A 20,506-nucleotide genomic window follows, 5' to 3' on the forward strand; every position below is an offset into this window, starting at 1 on the left:
ACACTCACAGCGTATGGTTCCACAACCTCCAGCCTTGGAAATCCGCCATCCATATCCCTTTGTCGGGCACTTTCTGGTCATCTGTTTGATCTTTATCACGCTACTCTTTTTGCTTCTCGCCAAAGGATGGTTGTCGTCGTACTGGGCGCAGGTATAGCCCTCATGCCATGGCTGCCGATGGTAGAAACAGCTTTCGAGGCCGCACGCCACGCATGTCACCTTCTGGACCTCGAGGCCGTTTTTGATGATTACGGGATGGAGCTGGCCTGAGTTGCAGGTCGGGGAGATACAAGAGAACCAGCGGGGGCTTTGCTCGCGGGTTTTGACGGCGACGAGCGCGCTGATGCGACCCATATCAGCGCGGGACAGCACTGGGAAGAGAGCTTCCTCTGTGAGGGACGTACCACACTGTGGGCAGCTGCAGAGGGACCAAACTGCCGCGGCGATTTTTCTCATGCTGTCCACATTTTCTGGGACGAGAGGCTTTTGAGACTCTAGGATGATGGTGATATGCTTTGCAACACAATCAGTGCATGTAAGAGGCTCGTGGCTGCACTGCTCAAACTTGGGGAAGTTCGCCCCGTTGTGCCCAAGTGGCTTGCTAGTGGCGCAAATAATGCACTCCCGATATGCTGTCCCGCAGCCGCGGCGGCGTGTGCTGGTGGGATCGTTCAACTTGGGCTCGCTTTGCTTCTTTGGATCTACCTCTAAGCGCGTGGACTTCGCTGACGGACGAGTTGGACGAGTATGAGGCTTGCTTAGAGGTTTTCTTGGTGTCTCACTTGGTGAAGACACGACGGGGTCCGCAAAACTAACATGTTTCTTTGACGGATTGAGGATTGAAGGCCAGGATCCTTCTCACTTTCGTTCCCTTCAGGCTTAAGGAGCCTCTCCAGCGAGGAGAAGTCTTTACTCTTGAGTTGCTTTTGGGTCCGCTTCGCTGTGGGAGAAGACAAATTCAATCCAGGGATTGTGGCGCTGAGGATTTCAGGTAGCTGGATCCCAATATAGCCAGAAGGGAAATCGACAGCAAGGATCTGGATTGCTATCATTTCCTGTTTTGTCAAAGCAGAGAGCTCTATTTCCTCATGGGAGGCCGTCGAGGATGTGCGCTTGCTAGACTTAGTGTTAGAATTCTCTTCAGTGTCAGCCACCATCAAAGCGACGGCATCCTTCTTGAGATGGGTGATCTGAGTAGATCTGGCTTTCTTGGATCTGGGCTTCTGAACTCTGGCCTTGGTCTTCCTCGAGGAGCCGACTGCTGCTACAGACACGCCCTCGTGTGAGGGCCTCGGACGCAGCTTCATCTTTCGGTCACTCGTTTCCTGTTTCCTGCGATGGGAGGTAGATGAGGTTAGATTCAGGCAAGTGTATACTCTTTTATGCTAAGATCCGAGTGAATGAAGTCAGAGTGAAGTGCTCGACAAGAGGAGGCATCTGAGACTAAGGGTTAGTTGCCTGAATCGGGTGCAAACCAGGGAAGGAACTCGGATCCAGTCTTGGAAGCAGGGTAAGAAAAGGAGAACTTCACTGGGGGATCTCCAGTCTTACATGTCAAACCGCTGAGATGCCAAGTAGTGTCTGCAAGGCAAACGGCATGATTTGAATGTATGTGCATAGTAGTAGCCGTGGAGGATTGGATGGAAGCGGGCATCAGAGGAGATGTCCATGGATGGATGAGATGCTGCTTGGAGAGGTAGCTGCCTGCGGATGCCGTTCCATATAGTAAGTGATATGCTGCAGAAGAGAAGAGATCGGGCCCCAGAGACGCGCTCATCAGGATATACTGCAGACATACTGATTTGATCCTAGCAATATGCATTGCAGCTGGTTGAGTCGATATCGCAATACAAGTATCATTCCTTCAAGACGCATAAACCAGGCCTGGCACCATGTCCAGCCCAACGAGGTCAAGTCTCCAAAATACCACAGAACAAGAGAATTATAGGGACACGACTGTTTATATTTAGGACGCAGCTTTCAACCTCGTTATTAAACATAGTACTCATCAGGTACTCCGTGTTGTTGTATGTATATACTATATCGTTATCTTATCGCTGATGCATCAGATCGGGGTTTGCTGAGTCAGCACATCTATATGACCCCATGCATTAATGTGCACCTTCATCACTACATCCAGCCCGTACAAAGCATTTACATATGGACTAACACGGTAGGAAGAAGAAGTTTGTAGATAGCCAAGAATCCCAACATCTGACCGGAAAGACCATGTGTTGTGCCACTCTACAGCCATGTCCACACCCAGCAGAGCGCTGACATCCAGCGCCGTATCTTCCAGAACGTACGCCGCCCTTCGATCAGGTCTCTCAACCTTCATGGCACCTCTCAGGCCCAACATGCACAGCGACGTCCCCTCGATCCACTTGCTCTCTTCACTCTTTCACCCACAGCTGCAAAGATGTCGACGGATGCGGACTCCTTGAAGTGGTCGGCGCAGCTCACCGTTACCCCGCCGGTTCGCACGCCCAAGCTCCCCGGCGATAAGATCCTGCTGCCACAGTCCGCCCTCGAACAGCTCCTCGCCGCGGCGCCCGTCACAGAAGTCTCTCCGCAGAGCTCCCGTGCCTTCACCCGCGGCTTCGATCCCTTCAACCCTTACACGTTCGCCGCCGAGGCTCGAGCGCGAGAGCAGCAGGTCACCGACCGCCAGCAGCAGCTACCCCACCCTCTGACTTTCCGCATCGTCAACCCGCAGAATAGCCGAGTGATTTATGCCGGTATTCGCGAGTTCTCCGCAGAAGAGGGAGAGGTCGCTCTCAGTGCGTTCCTGCGGAGTGCGCTGGGCCTGGAGGACGGCGACTTCCACCGGGGCCATGATGGTTGGGTGCGGGGTCCCCAGGAGACCCAGGATGTGAACGTGACCGGAAGAACGGGGGTTGATGGGCCTATACGGGATGGATACCCGACTGTTACCGTGCATGCGAAGCAATTGCCCAAGGGGACCTATGTTCGCCTACGCCCATTGGAAGCTGGCTACGATCCCGAGGATTGGAAGGCGCTCCTGGAACGTTACTTGCGAGATAATTTTACGACGTTGACCACCGGAGAGCTTTTGACTGTGCAGGGAGGTCGAAATGAATCCTTCAGATTTCTCGTCGATAAAGTCGAGCCGGAAGGAGACGGTATCTGTATCGTGGATACGGACCTGGCGGTTGATATCGAACCATTAAACGAAGAGCAAGCCAGGGAAACCTTGAAAAGACGGCTGGAGAAGGCTGCACGCGCACCCGGAACAAAAGAAGGCAGTTCAACCGGTGGTCCCATTACCTTTGGACAGGATGTGTCTGGTCAGGTTTTGAGGGGAGAGTATGTGGACTACGAGCTCCGTGAATGGAATCGCAAAGAGGTTATCGACATCGAGCTTGAGGTTGCGGACGGCGCTGATGTCGACCTCTTCGTTAGCCCGTTATCACGACGCCAACGGGCTCGACCGAGGGATGATGAGCATGTCTTCGGAGACTTCTCTGGCAGATCGCCAAAACGGATCAGGCTCCAGCCGACGAATGTCGAATTGGAGGACGTTGAGGCGCTATACATCTCGGTTCACGCGTCTTCCGGTTTTGATGATGCAAAGGAAGGAAATGAACAGAAGTTGCCATTGCAATATAACTTGCGTGTGGTGACACCCTCTATCACTGCCGAAGCAGAAGCTCGTCAGGAAGCCGCTTCTCACGATCCCGAAGAGGTTCAATGCAAGAATTGTCAGCAGTGGGTTCCTAAACGGACTCTATTCCTCCACGAAAATTTCTGCTTCCGGAACAATGTCCATTGCCCGCGGTGTGGGAATGTCTTCCAGAAGAGATCTCCCGAATGGCAGAACCATTGGCACTGCCCGCATGATGACTCTTACGGAAACGACGCATCAAGTAAAGCGAAACATGATGCCGTCTCTCACACATCATACTCATGCCCTAGCTGCCCGTTCGAGGCCCAGGGCCTTCCTGCTCTCGCACACCATCGCACCACAACTTGTCCCGGGAAGCAGATTCTATGTCAATTCTGTCATCTCCTCGTACCCCAGCAAGGCGACTCGGATCCTGATATCCATGATCCAGAAGTCCTGCTCTCCGGCCTCACCCCGCACGAACTCGTCGATGGCGGACGGACGACCGAATGCCATCTGTGCAATAAGATCATCCGTCTTCGGGACATGAAGACCCATCTGCGCCATCACGACCTGGAGCGTCTGTCCCGGCCTCCGCCACGCATATGCATGAACAAAAACTGCGGCCGTACACTGGAAGGAGGACGCAGTATCCAAGGCAGCAACAAAGCGGCCAATGACTCCCTCGGACTGTGCAGCATCTGTTTCGGTCCGCTCTACGCTGACGCTTACGATCCAGAAGGCAAGGCCCTCCGCCGCCGCATCGAACGCCGCTACCTCTCGCAGATGATGACCGGGTGCGGGAAATCCTGGTGCCGGAATCAATACTGCAAGACGGGGCGGCAGAACCTGTCGGCTTCGTTCGACGCGCAGCCCGCCACGATGACGACGAAGGAGATTCTGAGCGTCGTGAAACCCTTGATCGACGCCGTCAATGTGCAGCCGGGCGTCACCAACACCGCTGCGCTGTATTTCTGCACCGACGAAGCGAGCCAGCAGAGACGGACGCTCGCTGAGATGATCGCGGCTGAGGGAGCCGTGGCTGATGGCAAGGCGTACGATGTCGAGTGGTGCATCGCCGCCGTCGAGGCCGCTGGTGGAGATCTGGGCAAGGCGCGGGAGTGGTTGAGCAATTGGGCGCCTGAGAAGGGGGAGGTTGCGAGGACCTGAACCTCACCCTTGACCTGATAGGAAGCTTTTTCGGCTTTAGCTGATTTATAAGTTGATGGTTGATGGTTGGTTGGTTAGATAGATGGACGTCTGCTGGATTGCAGACCGGTGTTTCATATTGCATCCTTTTTTATATTTATGGTGATGAATGGTCTTCTCTTCAGCGGGGGTGGGGGAGAGAGAGGCCTACATTATTTGATATCTCAGCTGATGAACGTGACGTGATGCTATGAAGGAAAGTGAATAGACAAACTTAAATGCAATCTTAATGAATTTTGGGGAAAAAAAACACTGCCTAGACAAACAAACCGACCATGCCAATGTACAGTAGTAGAAAATAGTAAATGGTAATATCAAGCACAAGTTTTATCTTACAACCCCGAAAATGAATGGTACACTTCCTCCGCAGCACCGTATGCTTTACCCAGTTCCGAGCTGAATTTTGTCTTTTTTTTAATTTACCCTAAATACACCTAACGAATTCATGATGTGAAAACATTTGGAAAATCGTAAAGTAACTGCTGAACTCCGATTCGACGCCATCGGAATATGCTCATTATCTAAGCTTGAAGAAGGTACCTAAAAAGAAGAAAAGAAAAAGGAAAGGAAAAGCAAAGCCCCTAACCTAACCACTAGCAGTCTTCGCAGCCAGCGTACCACTCCCCCTCGAAGAGAAGATGCCCATGATACCAAAGACGACGTAGAACAGCGCCAGCGGATACGCCACCAGACCTCTCATCCCGCGCATCCGGCCCACGGCGCAGAACATGCCGGAGCTGCTGTACGTGCACCACCCGACGGCGGCCGTGGTGAGGAGGTACCCGAACATGGTGTCCATGGGGATCAGGATGCCCACCAGGCTGGTCAGCACGAGCGGGAGGAAGCAGTATCCCAGCACGCTGGCGGACCGCGGGAAGGTCAGCGTCGAGGAGAAGTGGCCCGTCGTCGAGTCGCCAGATGCCGTGGGCTTGTGGTGCGGGTGGTAGTTGTTCGGGTCGGCGGCGTTGGGCATCGGCGGCGAGGACATGCCGCCGGTGGTGCTGTCCAGGCCGGGCGACATCAGGCTGAGGATGACGTGGAGGGCAAGGGTGCCGAAGACGGCGACGCCGTAGATGTAGCCGTAGAAGACCTTGCCGGAGAGGAGGAGGAAGGTGCCGTAGAGGAGGATGTACAAGATCGCGCCGTACAGGTCGCTGTCGTCCATGAGGTGCTGGTCGATATGGGCGAAGGGGTTCAGGACTGTCAATGTCTGCGAGTAGGAGTTAGCATATGCATCTCTCTCCCTCTTTCTCTTTCTCTTCCTTCTTTCCTTCATATTTCTTTCTTTCTTTTTGCATAGACAGCCAAACAGAGAAGACATTGCTGCTGCCTGGAAAAACACACCTTGGTCCTGATATGTTCAAAATTGACTCCCAGTTCCTCCAACAGTGGTGGCTCCCCCTCATACCCCTCCGTCCCAAACGCAGCGAGCCATCCAGTCCTCAGTCCTCCCTGCTCGCCCATCCTCCCACTCACGCCAGCGGCCGGAGACCCGAACCCCCCATATGCACCGCCCGCGCCGACAGGGTACGCGGGAGCCGCCTGGCTGGGGGGCACGCTGTAGCCGCCATAGGAAGCCTGCGAGGGAGTCGTGTGGCCGGACACAGAGGAGTAGGAGGACGGATAGAATTGGAGGTTCTGCGCCGACGTCTGGGCGCCGTAGGGCGGTTGTTGCGAGTAGAACTGGGCCATGGTGGCCGGTGGTGCGGGACGGTGCGACGCAGGCGGGAATAGGCTGTCACCGCACGCAGAGCTGGATATGCTGAAGGGGCGAAAGCAGGCAAGCAACCGCAACGGGTTCCGGTCGCCGTCGAGGAAGCGTGTCGGTGGTTGTTGAGGATATCGCGCTGGGGAGTTTGAGGTTGTACGTCTTGAGGTCGACACTGTATACTAAGTCCGAAGCTACACGTGTGGCTTAAGGCTGGACCCTAGATGCGCGATCGGGTTTAGCGTCGCCGCCAGCGAACCACCCATGGATACAGAGTAAAAAGCCTCAACTCGACCGATGATGCTTCATAACAAGAGAGTTGCTATTCAGTGTCTCATTGTACATATTTCTACAGAAAGTTTATGCCAATTCCAAGTTGGAGACCCTTCCTCCCTTCCTCGCCCTTACGCAGCACCAGGGGCAGGGAGAAGTTCAGCTCGAACCTGGCAACGGGATGCGCGTACACCAGTCCGACACCAGCTGCGACGCTAGGCAGGCCGTTCTGCACCTCCGAGAGCGTGGAGACCATGGCCTCCTTGACCTCCTCGCTCGTGGTAGGGATGCCCTTCTGGGGAGTCCGCAGAGGGAGCAACCGGCCGCCGTTCACGAAAGCCTGCAGTCGCAGAGGCTTGTCCGCGCCTACACGTGGGAGAGGAAGAAGTAGGTTTGCGCTTCCTGCCGCGTAAACGTCGCCTCCGAGAGCATCGGAGCCCTCGTGAGGGCCAAGGCCGCAGAGCCGGAAGCCACGGACGTCGGTCGGTCCACCGAGCAGGAAGCGGTCATTGATGCGTGAGAGCTGCGGCTTATTGTCCGAATCAAGACCTAGAGGGTAAAGAAGGCCAGCACGGAACCCGGTCGTGAAGCTGATCCCGCTGTCGCCTTTAACTCCGGGGATCGGGATGGGCACTGCTCCTTGCGCTTCGACTTCCGACTTCCAGAAGGATACATCTCCCTTCAATGGTCCCCAGCCGGCGAGCTCGTTTAGGGTTTTGGCATAGTAACCACGGGAAGGAAGAAGAGGGTTGTCCCTCTTGTCGTTGACCCAGGAGTGGAAAACGCTGCTCTTCACACTGTCGCCAGCGTCTCCCCGGACGGTTGGGGACGCATTCTCAGACAGACCGGTTATTTGTCTCCAGAAACCATTGTAGCCTATCTCGTGTCGGTGGCCCGACGGGCTCATCCATCGCAACTTGGTCCATCCACCCTTGAGCACTTCCTCATGACTGGCCCAGCTCTTCTGTGTTGAGCTGCCTATACCACCAATTTCCCAGCGGAAGTTCGGATCACTGAAAAGCGGAGTCTCAAAGGCGGCCTGGTATGCGGACCTTGTCCGTGTTCCCAAAGATGCGTTCAGATTCAGGGATTCTGCGCCGCCAAAGATGTTCCGCCAGAGGAGGTTACCGTACGCAGAGCCTTCCGCATTTCCAAGATCCGTTCCAGTTTTCAATAGAACTCGGGATTTCTCCCGGACAGACAAGTAGACGTCGATGTCGGTGGATGCGGCTGATGGGTCTGTGTCGGACCTCTTGTCCAGGAAGACCGAAACTGGCTGATGGAAGATGTCTTCTTCCGTTAGCATGAGATTTAGTAGAGCAAGAGGAATGAGAGGTCAAACCGAATCTGTTGAGCTTGTCTGCCCGATCCGATATTTCCCGCAGGGCTTCTGAGAGGGTATAGGGCCTGTCTTGGTTGGCGCTGAGCAAGGGATTGAATATGCGCTCTAGGAAGCTCCTTCTCGTGTGAGGGGCATTAAGGACCTGAATCGACGAGATAGTACATGGCAGAGTCGAGTTTTGGTCGATCTGATCCAATGCCCGCACAGTTAGCCGGAAGCTCCGCAAATCCGTATCTGAGCATCAACGTCAACTCCTGTAGAAAATGGAGACGCACCAGCTCTGCAAGACGGGTTTGGGCCTTCTGATAAATGGCATGTATTCTCTCATTCACCGCTTGCTGCCGCTCCTCCAGCACCTTTTGGTCGGCGCGCTGCTGAAGCCGGCTGAAGAGCTGTCCAGGGGAGCTGTGGTTAGCGGAACAGGATCTCTACCAGCGAAATAACACGACAAAGAACAGGAGAGGCACCCGTACATCTTCATCGTCAGCAGAAAGTGGAGAGGACATTGCGACGGCTGCAATGGCAACGGGAACGTGCGCACATTGAAGTCTGATCCGCCCGGAATTGGAGATAGAGAACGGCGCACACGTGACCGAGGTGGGCTTTTCGCCGGCAGGAGTTTAAAGCGATGCGGTAATAAGTCGCTCCGCCTTAGGCCAGATCTGGACAACATACTTGAACTGCTGCTCTGCGACGAGGCGTTGCGCTCACGCTGTTCAACGCCATCTACATCACAGTCTCACACCGACTGCTAGGACCGTTTACCTTGCAGTCCGTCGGCTCTATCTTTTTTTTCGCCCTTCTTTGCCTGTTCCGCCATCCTCGAGTCGCTCCGACACGACTCCGTACTGACCGCTGAATCTGCTGCCGCTGCGGCAAGATGGCAACCAAGGCGGCCCATAAGCGCGTGAGTATTAACTCCCATGTAGGGGATGGACGATGTTCTGACGGTGGCCACAGCTTACGCGCGAGTACCAAAATATCCAAAAGAATCCTCCTCCATATATCGTTGCACACCCCTCGGAATCGAATATCCTGGAGTAAGTGTTCCACCCAGCAGCTGCCTAGTATGATCGCTCGTGTCCTAACAAGACATAGATGGCACTACATACTCACAGGCCCTCCCAAGACTCCCTACGAGAATGGACAATACTGGGGAACGTTAATCTTCCCTCCAGAGTACCCATTCGCTCCTCCCGCCATTCGCATGCACACCCCAAGTGGCCGCTTCCAGCCGTCGACTCGACTCTGTCTCAGCATCAGTGACTTCCATCCGAAATCCTTCAATCCAGCATGGGAGGTGTCGACGATCCTGATCGGTCTCCTTTCCTTCATGACGAGTGAAGAGATGACCACCGGCAGCGTCAGTGCGTCGGAAGCAGAGCGCAGAGTGTTCGCCGCTCGGTCAAGATGGTGGAACTCGACTGGCGGAGGATCTTATTCTAACGTCTCTCCGGGCGTCAATGCTACGTCCAAGGGCATCAACAACATCAAAGCAGGAGACGGCGGTCTGAAGTTCCGTACGGAGTGGCCGGAGCTGGATGAGGAAAACTGGAAGTGGATGAAGGAAAATCGCATTGATCCAACTACCGGTCAGATTATGCCGGACCCTAATGCCCCAACGACCAAGTGCTCGCCAGAGACGAGCGCTCTTCGAAGACGTCCCACCGGAAGCGCTCCCCGCCTGGGTGCGGTCATGGAAGGCGGCCAGGTGGCACGGGACGCTGGTCAGAGCTGGATTCGTCGTCACAAGGTCTGGTTTGGCCTTATAGTCGTCTTCGGATACGCGCTTCTCACACGGCTATTCGGCGGCCTCCAGGGATGAGCTCGAGTGCAGTTGGGGCAGGACAGGGGGGGATGTGACATTGATTCTGCACAACATTTGTTTTTAGCCGGGTCTTAATTCCTTATGGCTTTGGCAGCGTTGTATAACGGTTGAGCAACGCGCTTTGCAGATCCACAGGCTCGTGGGTCAGATGGCAAGGCGTCCGAGAGGATTGGCGTTTCACAGAAGGTTCCTGGAGAACATGGCGCCCAATGTTTGTCGCAAGAGGATAAGGATGAGTGGTCTGTGATTAATAGAAACTGTACTGTACATAATAGTCTAATAATATCTTTTTTATGCAGCACGCATTTTTGGGGCATTCCAGTCCTTCCCGCAGTGACTTGTCTGCTAGCAGCTTCCGGCGGGATGTTTCCCTGTGACATACTAAGGCACCTACCTAAGGTACTTTCACCTCGTTCAGCTTCTTGAAAGTAGCGCATACAGTATGCTATCGAAGCTGACGAATACTCTGAGATTCCTGGGAAGTTATGTGCTGCGTACGCGGTGAGTGAGATCGCTACGGTGAGCTCTACCAGTCCCCAAGGCCAGGATTGCGAACCCCTGACCGACCTCGAGCGCTGCAACAACGTCCGATACTCAGAACACCGCAACCCCTTTGTCCAAAACCGAGTGCAGATACGAGCTGGCGCCCCCTAAGGCGAGCAACGCCAGGTTAGTTAACCCTGACTGAGGCTGATGCTAACCCTCAGCGCGACGGACAATGGCAGAGGCGACGATCGTCGACAGCCGCCGGGCGGGGATCCAACGCCAGCTAGGGCGGGATAGCTTGAAGGGCTGCGGCGCTTCGCATCCTCCGATAACTCGATTGGGCTTTTGCTGGCAGCTTCTCGGTCTCCCCGGTTTCTCAACACCACACCTCGCGCGCATGATCTTCTGCTCCCTCCACGCTGAGACGCTGCAGACTTAGCTGTCACTTGGGGGATCCACCGTATCCCCCGTTGCCGGCCTTGTGTCGCCGGCATCTGTCCCAGAACGTCTGGCTTGGCCGGCCTGTTCCACCTCGCTTTCCAGCCGCACTTCCAGCGTCACGTCGAACCAGCGCTGCATCGGCCTTTGGGCCTGGCGATGATGGACGACCGGCTGCAGTCGTCGGGAAATCCGTCTTCGGATGCTCTGGGCCGTCGTTCCAACCAAGGTTCGTATTTCTCCGTCAATGATGTCTTCCGCTTCGATAGGCCCACTGCTTCTCCTGTCCCTCTGGTTCAAGCCCCCGTTTCCCCAGATCCCTCCGATGTTTATCCTCGTTTAATGTCCTTACTTGGTCCTGGGGAAAACTGAAGATCGCAGCTCTGTGTAACCCACATTGCGTTGCGAACTTGTCTGCTCTGAGACGGCAATCACCGTCTCTTTTCCAGAACATGTATTCCCCGTCGTCTCGTCTGGATATAAATTCTTAGATGTATCGAGCTAATCACGTCCGGGGTACTTCTTGACCGGGGTTAGTGTCTGCTCCTAAGCCCTTGGCGCCATCGGATCGCCCGTCGTTTACTTTCATTGACCACGACGATGACCTGACCTCGAAGAGGATTAAAGATGCCAATGCTCGGAAGGCGATCCGCTCACATGTCATGCGTGATGTGCGGCGCCGAGAGCGGCTCGCGGGGTTGAAGAGGACTTCGAAGCGCGAAAGTCGAGCCGCCGCAACTCCTAAGCAGCCCACCTCCAAGCTGCGCGAGATGCCCGAAAATGCGTCCAATAAGCGCAAGCCGCCATTGGGGAACTCCGCTGCATCCTCGGAGTCTGAACTAGACGTTGTCAAGTCGAGATCACGGCCGAGACCGGTCGTGTGGGCTGCAGGCGAAAGCCGCCCGTTTAGCCGCACGCTCAGTCCCGAAGCCGTCCCCGGTTCATGGATGCTCGATCCCTTCTGTACGTTGCCTGGTGCAAGCGAGGTGCCATCCATGGTCGAGGGCCTTGTATACCATTGTAAGTTGCTGGTTTTCCTGAGCTATATGTATAATGCTCTCCTCGACACATCTTTCGGTCCCTTATCCTCCAATGTATGCATAATCCTTTTGATGTATGCATCTCAATATGAAGGCCAGAAACTTCACTATTCAAGCACAACGGGATTGGCTATTCTCAGCCCAATGCTGCAGGGCACTAATGTGCGTTGTAATCGTTCCTGGTTACTTCCCGATTCAAGAAAATTGAAGTGTTTCTTCGATAATTTCCCATTCTCATCTGTAAACTTTCTTACGAAGAAACAATTTAACATAATCATTTCACGCTTTGTGTCTTCAACCTGTGAAAACTAACCTGCAGACCCTCATGTTTCATTTCTGGGATGATACTTACTTTACAGTTTCAAAAAGGCACATTCGTCTTCATCCCGATGACGTTTCCTATTGATTCCAAAACGCGTCCAAATAGTGGCGATCAGATGGACTTAATGGTTTCTTCGGTTCTCTCAGATCCAGGAAGCTTTTTCGGTGTAATGAGTATGAACGCCGCCCATAGAGCCATTCTTTCCGGCCGTCACTCGGATCTCTTGAATTCCTCTGGAGGTGACAGCCGTGTCCTCTATGACCCGGATTACTATGTTATGAAAGCGAAATGTATTCGCGAGATGAACGCCAAAGTGCGAGATCCTAAACGAGCCCTCAGCAACGAGGCCTTCGATACACTTATTACTCTCCTCACTGGTACGGTAGGTGACCCTTTCCATCTTCCGAGTATCGGTCAGGCAAAGGTCAGCACCCCGTTAATAGTGGTGTCTGAATCAGCGCTGTTTTGTAAGTCTGTCTATATTCGGATCCTGACCGGCAATAGTTGATAGTCGGCCTCTTTGAAGAAGCAAAAATACATCTTAAGGGTCTGAAGCGGATGGTGGAATTGCGGGGTGGTATCACAGGCGACGGTCTAAAAGATGAGAAGGGAATTTTGAGCGCTATTCTCACGTACGGTCTCCCTTCTCTCAAACAGAACGTTCTAACGAACAAGCTAGGACTGACGTCAAAACGGCCATCGGACTTATGACAAAGCCTGTGTTTCCTTTGGCGTGGGACCCACAACCGCTGACTCCTGAGATACGACAGCGACTTAGCCCCCATATTTCGTCAGAAACTCTGGGCAAACTCGGGACAGCACTCTTCACAAATCCTCTCCTGAGCGCACCGCTTGTCAAAGCACTTCATGGACTTCAGGATTTGGTGTTTTTCCACTATATCAAGGATCAAAACCCAGAAGCACTCGGCCTTGAGGATCACCAGTCATTCCGCATACTGAACTATGAAACCGAACACGAGCTGGCCAGCTACCCGTACCGCTTGCCCAGAAACCGAGATTCTGAGCCTCGGGGGACCAATCTCCATCCTGTCGAGACTGTTGCCCGTGTTGCCTCAATATGTTACATGAACCTTTTCATTATTGTATCTCCACCATCGAGCGGGTTGGGGCGGGCATTGACCAAACATCTGAAGGAAGCCGTTTGTCGCTGTACGCCAGGGGTTCTAGCCCAGTTACCGCGGAAATGCTACGATCTGTTTTCATGGGCACTTTTCATAGGAGCCCATGGTTCAGCTGGACAGATTGAAAGGCCCTGGTTCGTAAAGCGCCTTGCCCACGCGGCAGCCGTGCAGGGATGGAAGGAATGGGAAGAGGTTGCTGAAGTCTTGACGGGATATTTCTATATCTCGCATATCCACGACCCCATCTGGCGACCTATTTGGGATGAAGCGATGGCTCTCCTTTCACCGTCTTGAGGCAGTTTATAATTGGAGCAAGGAATCTTAGGCGTCTGTTTTGGACTATTTCAGCGACTGTTGGAGTTGCAAGCGGGACCTGGCGACCCCGGAGGCAGAGTGTCGAGGCCTTGTTCATACGTTGAACTATGTATATATAGATTCGATCCGTCCATACCCAATTCTCCTGTAATATGATTAACATATTAGCTGCCCTCCTGCTGTTTTCTCGGGGAATAGCAGCTACGATATGTAGAACAGACACGTGACGGCGTCTCGGGCCGAGAAGAAGTCGGGTGCGTCGGGCTCGGCGGCGGGATCTGCATCACGTCGAAATATAACAAAACTTTCAACGCTCGTCTGCCCTGGAGCTCGGCCGCATTTGCTTGATCTCCTCTCTTGAACAGAACCCTTAATCGCCATTCCGTATCGGACTCAAGATGGGCTGGTTCTGGGCAGATCCGCAGCCGAAGCAGGCCCCCGCTGCTCCGGCGTCTAACGCCTCTCCTCCAGTCAGTGGACGATCACATTAGTATGCAGTATGGGGAAAAAAACGACTGACATTTTGAATGTAGCCTGGATGTCCGATGCACAGCTCATCCTCCGCCACTCCTCCGCTGCCCCCTCCTCAAAATGCATCCAAAGATAGTGCCCCGAGCGCCTGCCCGGTCCGGTCTCCCAATTCACCCTTCTACGTGCCTCAGTCGTCATCCTCTTCTGCCCCGTCGCAGCCAGCCGCTCCGGAGCAGAAACAGCAGTCGACCCTCTCCAAACTCAACCCTCTGAATTACATGTTCACCAACATCTCCCAGGAACGGGCGCCGAACCAGACCGTCGACCTCCCCGTCGAGCGGGAGATCTCCTCGATCCCCCGCGGCGACTCGGAGGGGAACTGGGAGTACCCCTCCCCCCAGCAGATGTATAACGCCATGCTGCGCAAGGGATACACGGACACCCCGCAGGAGGCGGTCGAGGCGATGGTCGCGGTGCACAACTTCCTGAACGAGGGTGCCTGGGCCGAGATCGTCGAGTGGGAGCGGATATTCTCCAAGGGCCTGAAGCACGGGTGGGAGAAGTGCCGACGCGGGTCGGAAAACCTGGCCGTGGAGGCTATGAAGGAGCAATTGACCGGACGGACAAAGGAGGAGGAGCAGCCACGCCTGATCCGGTTCCAGGGACGCCCGCAGGAGCTGACCCCGAAGGCGAGGATCCTTCAGGCTCTCGGGTGGTTGTACCCGGCCAAGTTTGGGTGAGTTACTTTATTTTTTCTGCAGTTTTTCTTATAAGAGGAGGAACTTTCCAGATAAGAAGTCCGACCAGACAATGAATCAAGACTTCGTCCTGTCAAGTTGGATTGGAAGATCCAAGCTAATTGACATTTCTTTCCCATCACAGCACGGAACCTCCCTTTGACAGACACGACTGGTACGTCCAGCGCCAGACGCCTTGGGGTCCGAAGGAAGTTCGCTACGTGATCGACTACTACTCCGGCCCACCGGAGCCCACCGGAGAGCCGGTCTTCTACCTCGACATCAGACCCGCCATCGACACTCCCACCGCGGCAGTTGAGCGGCTCATGAGGTGGGGAGGGGATGTCTGGTACAGAGCCAGCGGCGGCGCAGCCAGGGAGAATAAATAGTTTAAACGGAACTGAACGGTTTTCCCCAGCCCTTGGAATTCAGGATCTCCCCTCCCGGATGGGTTAAGAGTCTTATTTCAGCTCGTCGATCCCCATGCCCCTCCTCCTACTCCTCTTTTGTTGTAGGCAAAGAAAAAAGGACGCGGGGCGTAATGAAACGAGGATGTTATGATTGCCCTATTTATGTTGTGCTATTTTTTTTCTCTACTCTTCTCATATGTGTCTTATCTTCCACCTTTCTTTGCCGGTTTTCTATCGGGCTGATGACGGAATGGGCATGGTTTTTTTTCATGTTTCCAATCTATGACTGGGGGCGTATCAGGCTAGAGGTTTAAGGTAGCTAGCTGGGTGCCCCCCTTCTGGAGGGTATATGCTGAAAAAATCTCTCATGGTCGACTCTCCTATCACTAATCCAGATGATCTTTTCTTGGAAAAGAAGAAAAAAAGAATTAAATCCTCATTACAACCATATAATATGTCGATGTATTTCTGTCAGTTCTATCCTCTGATACTCCCCGCTGCCTGGCACACAAGATGTAGAGACAAACAGGAACCCAAAAAAAGGGGGTAGACAGAATGGAATAAATTCCATGTATGTACAGGTGGAACCGTAAACTGATCTTATCTTCTTTATAATAATAAATATATATCATTACATGTTTCCCTTCCTGTTCTCTAGACTACGGAAACCCTGATTGGCAGGATGTCCGGCTGTCTAGGATAATGGGGGAAGGAGAATATAGATACAAATAATCATGACATGGGACATCAACTAGGTGCTTTCCCTTCCTCTCTTCACCTTTCGGAGAAAGGGAGAAAGAATTTTTTTCTTTTTGTTCTTTGCATTGTCACCTGTCAGATATTGGGTGACAGCAAGTCGTACTTGACACACATCTCGACGTTCTCCACACTGGTCTGGAGGAACGTGCGGGCCTCAAGTCCAACCCAGGCGCGGAGCATGGACGTATCGCCCGCGCGGACTGACTTGAGGAATGTGGTACCGCTGCCGAGTTTTCGGAGGATAGGGAGGGCGCTGGGGAATGCATGAGTGGCTACTCAATGTGACGCTAATATAGGAATAGGATGGGAACGAATATAACTTACCTCTTAAATAGATCCAGGTCGGGGTTCAGGCTCCGTCCGATACCTTCAAGGAGTAGGATGGAGATAACGACATTGACAAAGTCACCCTCAAGCCGAACATGGTGTTCCCGCACCATGGACAACACCTGGCTGAGGACGTCTCCGATCTTGACATTGCCCAGCGCGAATGTCCGAGACTTGATACCCAAGATGAGATGTTGCATCTTCAGGGCAAAGATCTCCGGTTCGATGACTGAGTTTGGCTGTCGGGACCGCTCGACCATGAGGTGGCCGGCCCTATATCCATCGAACTCTACGATGGCACGGAAAAGGTCGAGGAAGTTCGCACGGTTCCTCTCGTTGAGCTGCGTGACAAGGCCTGTGTCGATGAAGATGAGTTGAGGGCGATAGCCCTCAGCATCCAATTGGGCGAGCGCAGCATTCCAAGCATTCACATCTTTGGTGTGCGGCCTGAGACGTGCGAGCACGGCTTCAGTCACGTCTGCTTCTGCACGCGATGTTGCTTCAGTCGCGCGTGTGTGCTTCCGTAGAGACAGGTCGAGTTGACTTGGCTGGTAGAAGCGAACCATGATATTTCCTGGGTGCAGATCCGCGTGAACGAAGTTGTCAATTAAAAGCATGTGGAGAAATGCGTCAAGGCCCTCGTTCGCAATCTCTCTTTGATAGACGCCGCCTCCGATCTCGAGAAAGGTCGACAATGGAATACCCTGGGCGAACTCTTCAACGAGTACCTCGCGGGTGGTATACTCCATATAAGGATAGGGGAACCAAGCAGTAGTGCGCGACTTGAAATGTTCTCGAAAGACGGTCAGATTTGTAGCCTCGATGCGCAGATCCAGCTGTAGTTTCATCATCTCTCCAAACTGATGGACCTCATCCGGCAACGACAGCCATTCCATCGTGGGGATTGCATTTATTAAAGAGGCAAAGAAACCCATAATCTTTAGATCTCTGCGGACCACCCGGTCAATCTTAGGGTGAAGGACTTTGACTGCCACATATGACGACGGAACCCGCTGAGGAGAACTCTTTACCAGAGCACTGACATTCTTTCGAACCCTGGCGCGCAAATCCTCAGGTTCAGCGAGCAACGCTTCATCAGTTGGTACAGCAAGGTCTGGCTTCAACTTTGCCCTGTAAACCTGCGCGATAGCCCCCACGCCGAGCGGTTCCTCCTGGAACTCCTCAAATATCTCCTCGAACGGCAGCCCGTCGAAAGCCTTGCTTATTGTCTTCTTGGTCGCCTCCAACGAATGTGCCGGAGCGTTCGAATGGAGGGAGGACATTATATTGCACAGTGCAGGAGGAAATATGTCTGTTCGCGAAGCTGCCCATTGTCCAAGCTGTCCGACGATTGATCAGTATATTGTACAATGTCAATTTGCGGATCCCACGGGAATCAAGGACCATACGCACCTTTATGAAAGCAGGACCAGCGCGCTCCATAGACCTGACCAGGAATCTATACCACCATAACGTGCCTGTCCGTTCCCCATTGCGACTACTGTTCCGCTCTCCGAACCAGATGGCCGGAACGGTCACAATGACGGGAATAAAGATAATCACCAAATGAAAGAACCTGAGACCGGTAGCGAGGGGTTCATAAATGTACCGATAGGAGAATACGTAGAGAATTTGACAGAGCCTCGAAAAGCCCCGCACATCTCCTGCGACGGTCTTCTGCAGCTCCTGACGTGACGCCTCGAGCATCTTTATCTCACCGGTTGTTTCCCCGCCATCTGTCGTTTCTGCCAGCTGGAGAAAGGCGCCAGGGGTCAGAGCTGCAAGCAACACGGTTCCAACCACCGGCGCTCTTCCCCCTGCGCCTTTCCAGTACGATCTTCGATTCCATTGTTGGAGACGCGAGTATGAATATCGAGTCCGCGGCGCGAGGCGGAACAGGTGCGGACCTCCAGCGCGGTTGAGACAGAAACGGCCGAGGAGAGCGGCCGGTCTCATGGTCTCATGCGGACACGGCTATCGAGAGCCGTGCAGGTCATGAAGGAACAAATAGCAATGGCTCAGTCATTGGCATCGACGGGCAGCGGAGGAGGTTCGGAGTCGTCGAGGAAGGCCGGAGACCGGACGCCGCACGTGTCGGTCAGAGACGTCATCGCCGCGGGTCGTAGACGATACTTTCCAATTCAAACTTCATCAACGCGACAGAGTCCGGTCACCAGAAATCGCACAGCATGGCCTGCTCTCTGCGCTCATTGCTTAATCCCTACTGTCTGCGGGCTCTTCGCACCGCTTTCAGCGCGCATGCCAGCCTACGGGTGGCTGGGATATCGCTGCTGGCCGTCGACGTTCGTTAATCGCATGCCTGGAATCGCCGTCTCCTCCGCAGAATTAAGTTAATGAAGTTAACCGTCCAGTTCCGACTGCAGGGCTCTGCCTGCCGTTTGTCAATGTCATCAACGTCCTGGGATACCATCCATCACTTCCGGAAGCGGCAATGCTACGCCCTGACTGCTGTCTTCAACATGGCCCATAGAACTTAAAGAGTCTGGTCGTGCCCTTGTTCTTTGCTCGGGTGACGAGTTTCTCACATAGTTTGATACACATCCGATTCTACAATGGGTCGCCCGGAGTACCTTCGCGACCTGGAGTCCTATGATGAGGATTCTTCAACCCGCCGCGACTGGCCAGCAATATTGATATGGAGCATCGTTGGATTCATTTGCCTCCTTATCATTCTCATCAATTTCACCGGCGTCCCTCTCATAGCACTGGGGCTTGGCCAATTCTTTTTCCAGCAGGATCAGGCCCCTTTCTTAGCATTCTCGAATGGCACAGGTCACTTCGAAAAGCCGAATGGTATTAAAATTGTTGCTTTAGTACCCTTCAGACAGCATGAACGCACCTCAATTCTGGACTGCTACCTGCAGGTCTGGCTTCTTTGGAAATTCCCTTTTCTCAGGACTGGGATGCTGACATGGCACAGAGAAACCTCGTCCATAACAATGGCTTTCTCGACAAAGTAGTATTCGTCCCACAAACGGAAGAAGAGGAGAGTATGAGATGGCTCAATTCCGTTGTGCGACAGACGCCGGCTTACTCTATATCCCGCCCCAGCAGCGACGACGTGTGGGTCATCGCGGAGAATGGAACTATGTACATCAGGATTGACGGAGACGTTGTATTCCTCGAAGAAAATACCATCCCTACTATTGTCCGGACGAAACTCGAACGTCCAGACGCTTTGCTGGTGTCCGCCAACGTCATCCACCAGCCTGCGCTTGCTTCCCTCCACAACCACGCCGGCGTCGCTCTCTCCTACCTTCCGGAACTGCACCATGTATCGCAGCCGGCCCGTTCCACGCCACAAAGGATTGACGACTGGCGGGCGTCGGATCTCCCGCCGTGGGAAGGCCCGGCCGATTTCAGGGTCCAGAAGGAATTCCGCCCTCCGTTCAAAAACCACCGCTGGCTGCTCTCCAACGATTCGGAGCGTGAAAGGACGCCCATCGCCGCGACGATGCATTCAGACGAGGGCCCGGGATGGTCCCACTGGACAGTGAGCGCTCAGCGACACTACTCGTTCCTGCATCATCTTGAGGAAGGCGACCTGCGCCGCTACAAGTTCCCGCTCTGGGTGGACCCCTCAGACACCGTAAGTCAGGACTTCGTGTGTATCTGGGGTGATGATGTGATAGCTGCGCGAACCGCCCATCAGTCACAGCAAAATTCCAACGTCGGGAGGCCCCTCTCTAAGAAGCAACCACGAAAGCACATTATCGACGGCAAAGGCGTGGTCTCACATTACAGTGCGGAAGCAGGTGTGCAGGGTCTGGATTCCACTGATGTCCTGCGGCGCTACCGTGGATATGCTCGGGAGATGGTTTGTTTGAATACTGCTTGATAAGTTTAGCAAACCTTTTTTTCTTCCGGAAACCTTGGCGATCGTGTAAATAGGAGATATACCTGAGGGACCCGATTTCGGTTGTGAGGATTGCGAGGGTGAGAGCAGCTCTTAGGTCAAAATACATATATGTACAGGATGTCATCATTATCTTTACTATTGCCATTATTCTATTATTCTATCTTGACTGGCGACTAAAATAGTGTTAATTTACG

General features: G+C 53.7%; 8 protein-coding genes across 8 annotated transcripts; 5 read left to right on the top strand and 3 right to left on the bottom strand.

Annotated features, from left to right (window-relative positions):
* Positions 1 to 248: 248 nt before the first annotated feature.
* VTN00DRAFT_10409 (uncharacterized protein) lies at positions 249 to 1,307 on the bottom strand (the record flags this gene model as incomplete). The annotated part of the gene is made up of 3 exons (XM_069427062.1): positions 249 to 340; positions 405 to 757; positions 817 to 1,307. The coding sequence occupies 3 exons, from the start codon at positions 1,305 to 1,307 to the stop codon at positions 249 to 251; spliced, it is 936 nt and encodes a 311-aa protein (XP_069284171.1).
* Positions 1,308 to 2,419: 1,112 nt separating this feature from the next.
* On the top strand, positions 2,420 to 4,795 carry VTN00DRAFT_10410 (uncharacterized protein; the record flags this gene model as incomplete). Its single annotated transcript, XM_069427064.1, has 1 exon — positions 2,420 to 4,795. One exon carries the CDS (start codon positions 2,420 to 2,422, stop codon positions 4,793 to 4,795), a length of 2,376 nt encoding a protein of 791 aa, XP_069284172.1.
* A 625-nt stretch (positions 4,796 to 5,420) lies between these two features.
* On the bottom strand, positions 5,421 to 8,663 carry VTN00DRAFT_10411 (uncharacterized protein; the record flags this gene model as incomplete). Its single annotated transcript, XM_069427065.1, has 6 exons — positions 5,421 to 6,044; positions 6,179 to 6,717; positions 6,951 to 8,105; positions 8,158 to 8,344; positions 8,433 to 8,549; positions 8,631 to 8,663. 6 exons carry the CDS (start codon positions 8,661 to 8,663, stop codon positions 5,421 to 5,423), a joined length of 2,655 nt encoding a protein of 884 aa, XP_069284173.1.
* A 374-nt stretch (positions 8,664 to 9,037) lies between these two features.
* Positions 9,038 to 9,982, top strand: VTN00DRAFT_10412 (uncharacterized protein; the record flags this gene model as incomplete). The annotated part of the gene is made up of 3 exons (XM_069427066.1): positions 9,038 to 9,064; positions 9,118 to 9,197; positions 9,256 to 9,982. 3 exons carry the CDS (start codon positions 9,038 to 9,040, stop codon positions 9,980 to 9,982), a joined length of 834 nt encoding a protein of 277 aa, XP_069284174.1.
* A 1,086-nt stretch (positions 9,983 to 11,068) lies between these two features.
* On the top strand, positions 11,069 to 13,707 carry VTN00DRAFT_10413 (uncharacterized protein; the record flags this gene model as incomplete). The annotated part of the gene is made up of 5 exons (XM_069427067.1): positions 11,069 to 11,138; positions 11,447 to 11,929; positions 12,319 to 12,653; positions 12,776 to 12,903; positions 12,951 to 13,707. The coding sequence occupies 5 exons, from the start codon at positions 11,069 to 11,071 to the stop codon at positions 13,705 to 13,707; spliced, it is 1,773 nt and encodes a 590-aa protein (XP_069284175.1).
* Positions 13,708 to 14,126: 419 nt separating this feature from the next.
* On the top strand, positions 14,127 to 15,325 carry VTN00DRAFT_10414 (uncharacterized protein; the record flags this gene model as incomplete). Its single annotated transcript, XM_069427068.1, has 3 exons — positions 14,127 to 14,198; positions 14,262 to 14,935; positions 15,082 to 15,325. The coding sequence occupies 3 exons, from the start codon at positions 14,127 to 14,129 to the stop codon at positions 15,323 to 15,325; spliced, it is 990 nt and encodes a 329-aa protein (XP_069284176.1).
* Positions 15,326 to 16,180: 855 nt separating this feature from the next.
* Positions 16,181 to 18,388, bottom strand: VTN00DRAFT_10415 (uncharacterized protein; the record flags this gene model as incomplete). Its single annotated transcript, XM_069427069.1, has 3 exons — positions 16,181 to 16,358; positions 16,430 to 17,772; positions 17,846 to 18,388. 3 exons carry the CDS (start codon positions 18,386 to 18,388, stop codon positions 16,181 to 16,183), a joined length of 2,064 nt encoding a protein of 687 aa, XP_069284177.1.
* A 617-nt stretch (positions 18,389 to 19,005) lies between these two features.
* On the top strand, positions 19,006 to 20,291 carry VTN00DRAFT_10416 (uncharacterized protein; the record flags this gene model as incomplete). The annotated part of the gene is made up of 2 exons (XM_069427070.1): positions 19,006 to 19,317; positions 19,374 to 20,291. 2 exons carry the CDS (start codon positions 19,006 to 19,008, stop codon positions 20,289 to 20,291), a joined length of 1,230 nt encoding a protein of 409 aa, XP_069284178.1.
* Between the last annotated feature and the right edge of the window lie 215 nt (positions 20,292 to 20,506).

Source organism: Thermoascus crustaceus, assembly GCF_041956765.1.
Source record: "Thermoascus crustaceus strain CBS 181.67 unplaced genomic scaffold VTN00scaffold_9, whole genome shotgun sequence".
Classification (NCBI taxonomy): Eukaryota; Fungi; Ascomycota; class Eurotiomycetes; order Eurotiales; family Thermoascaceae; genus Thermoascus; species Thermoascus crustaceus.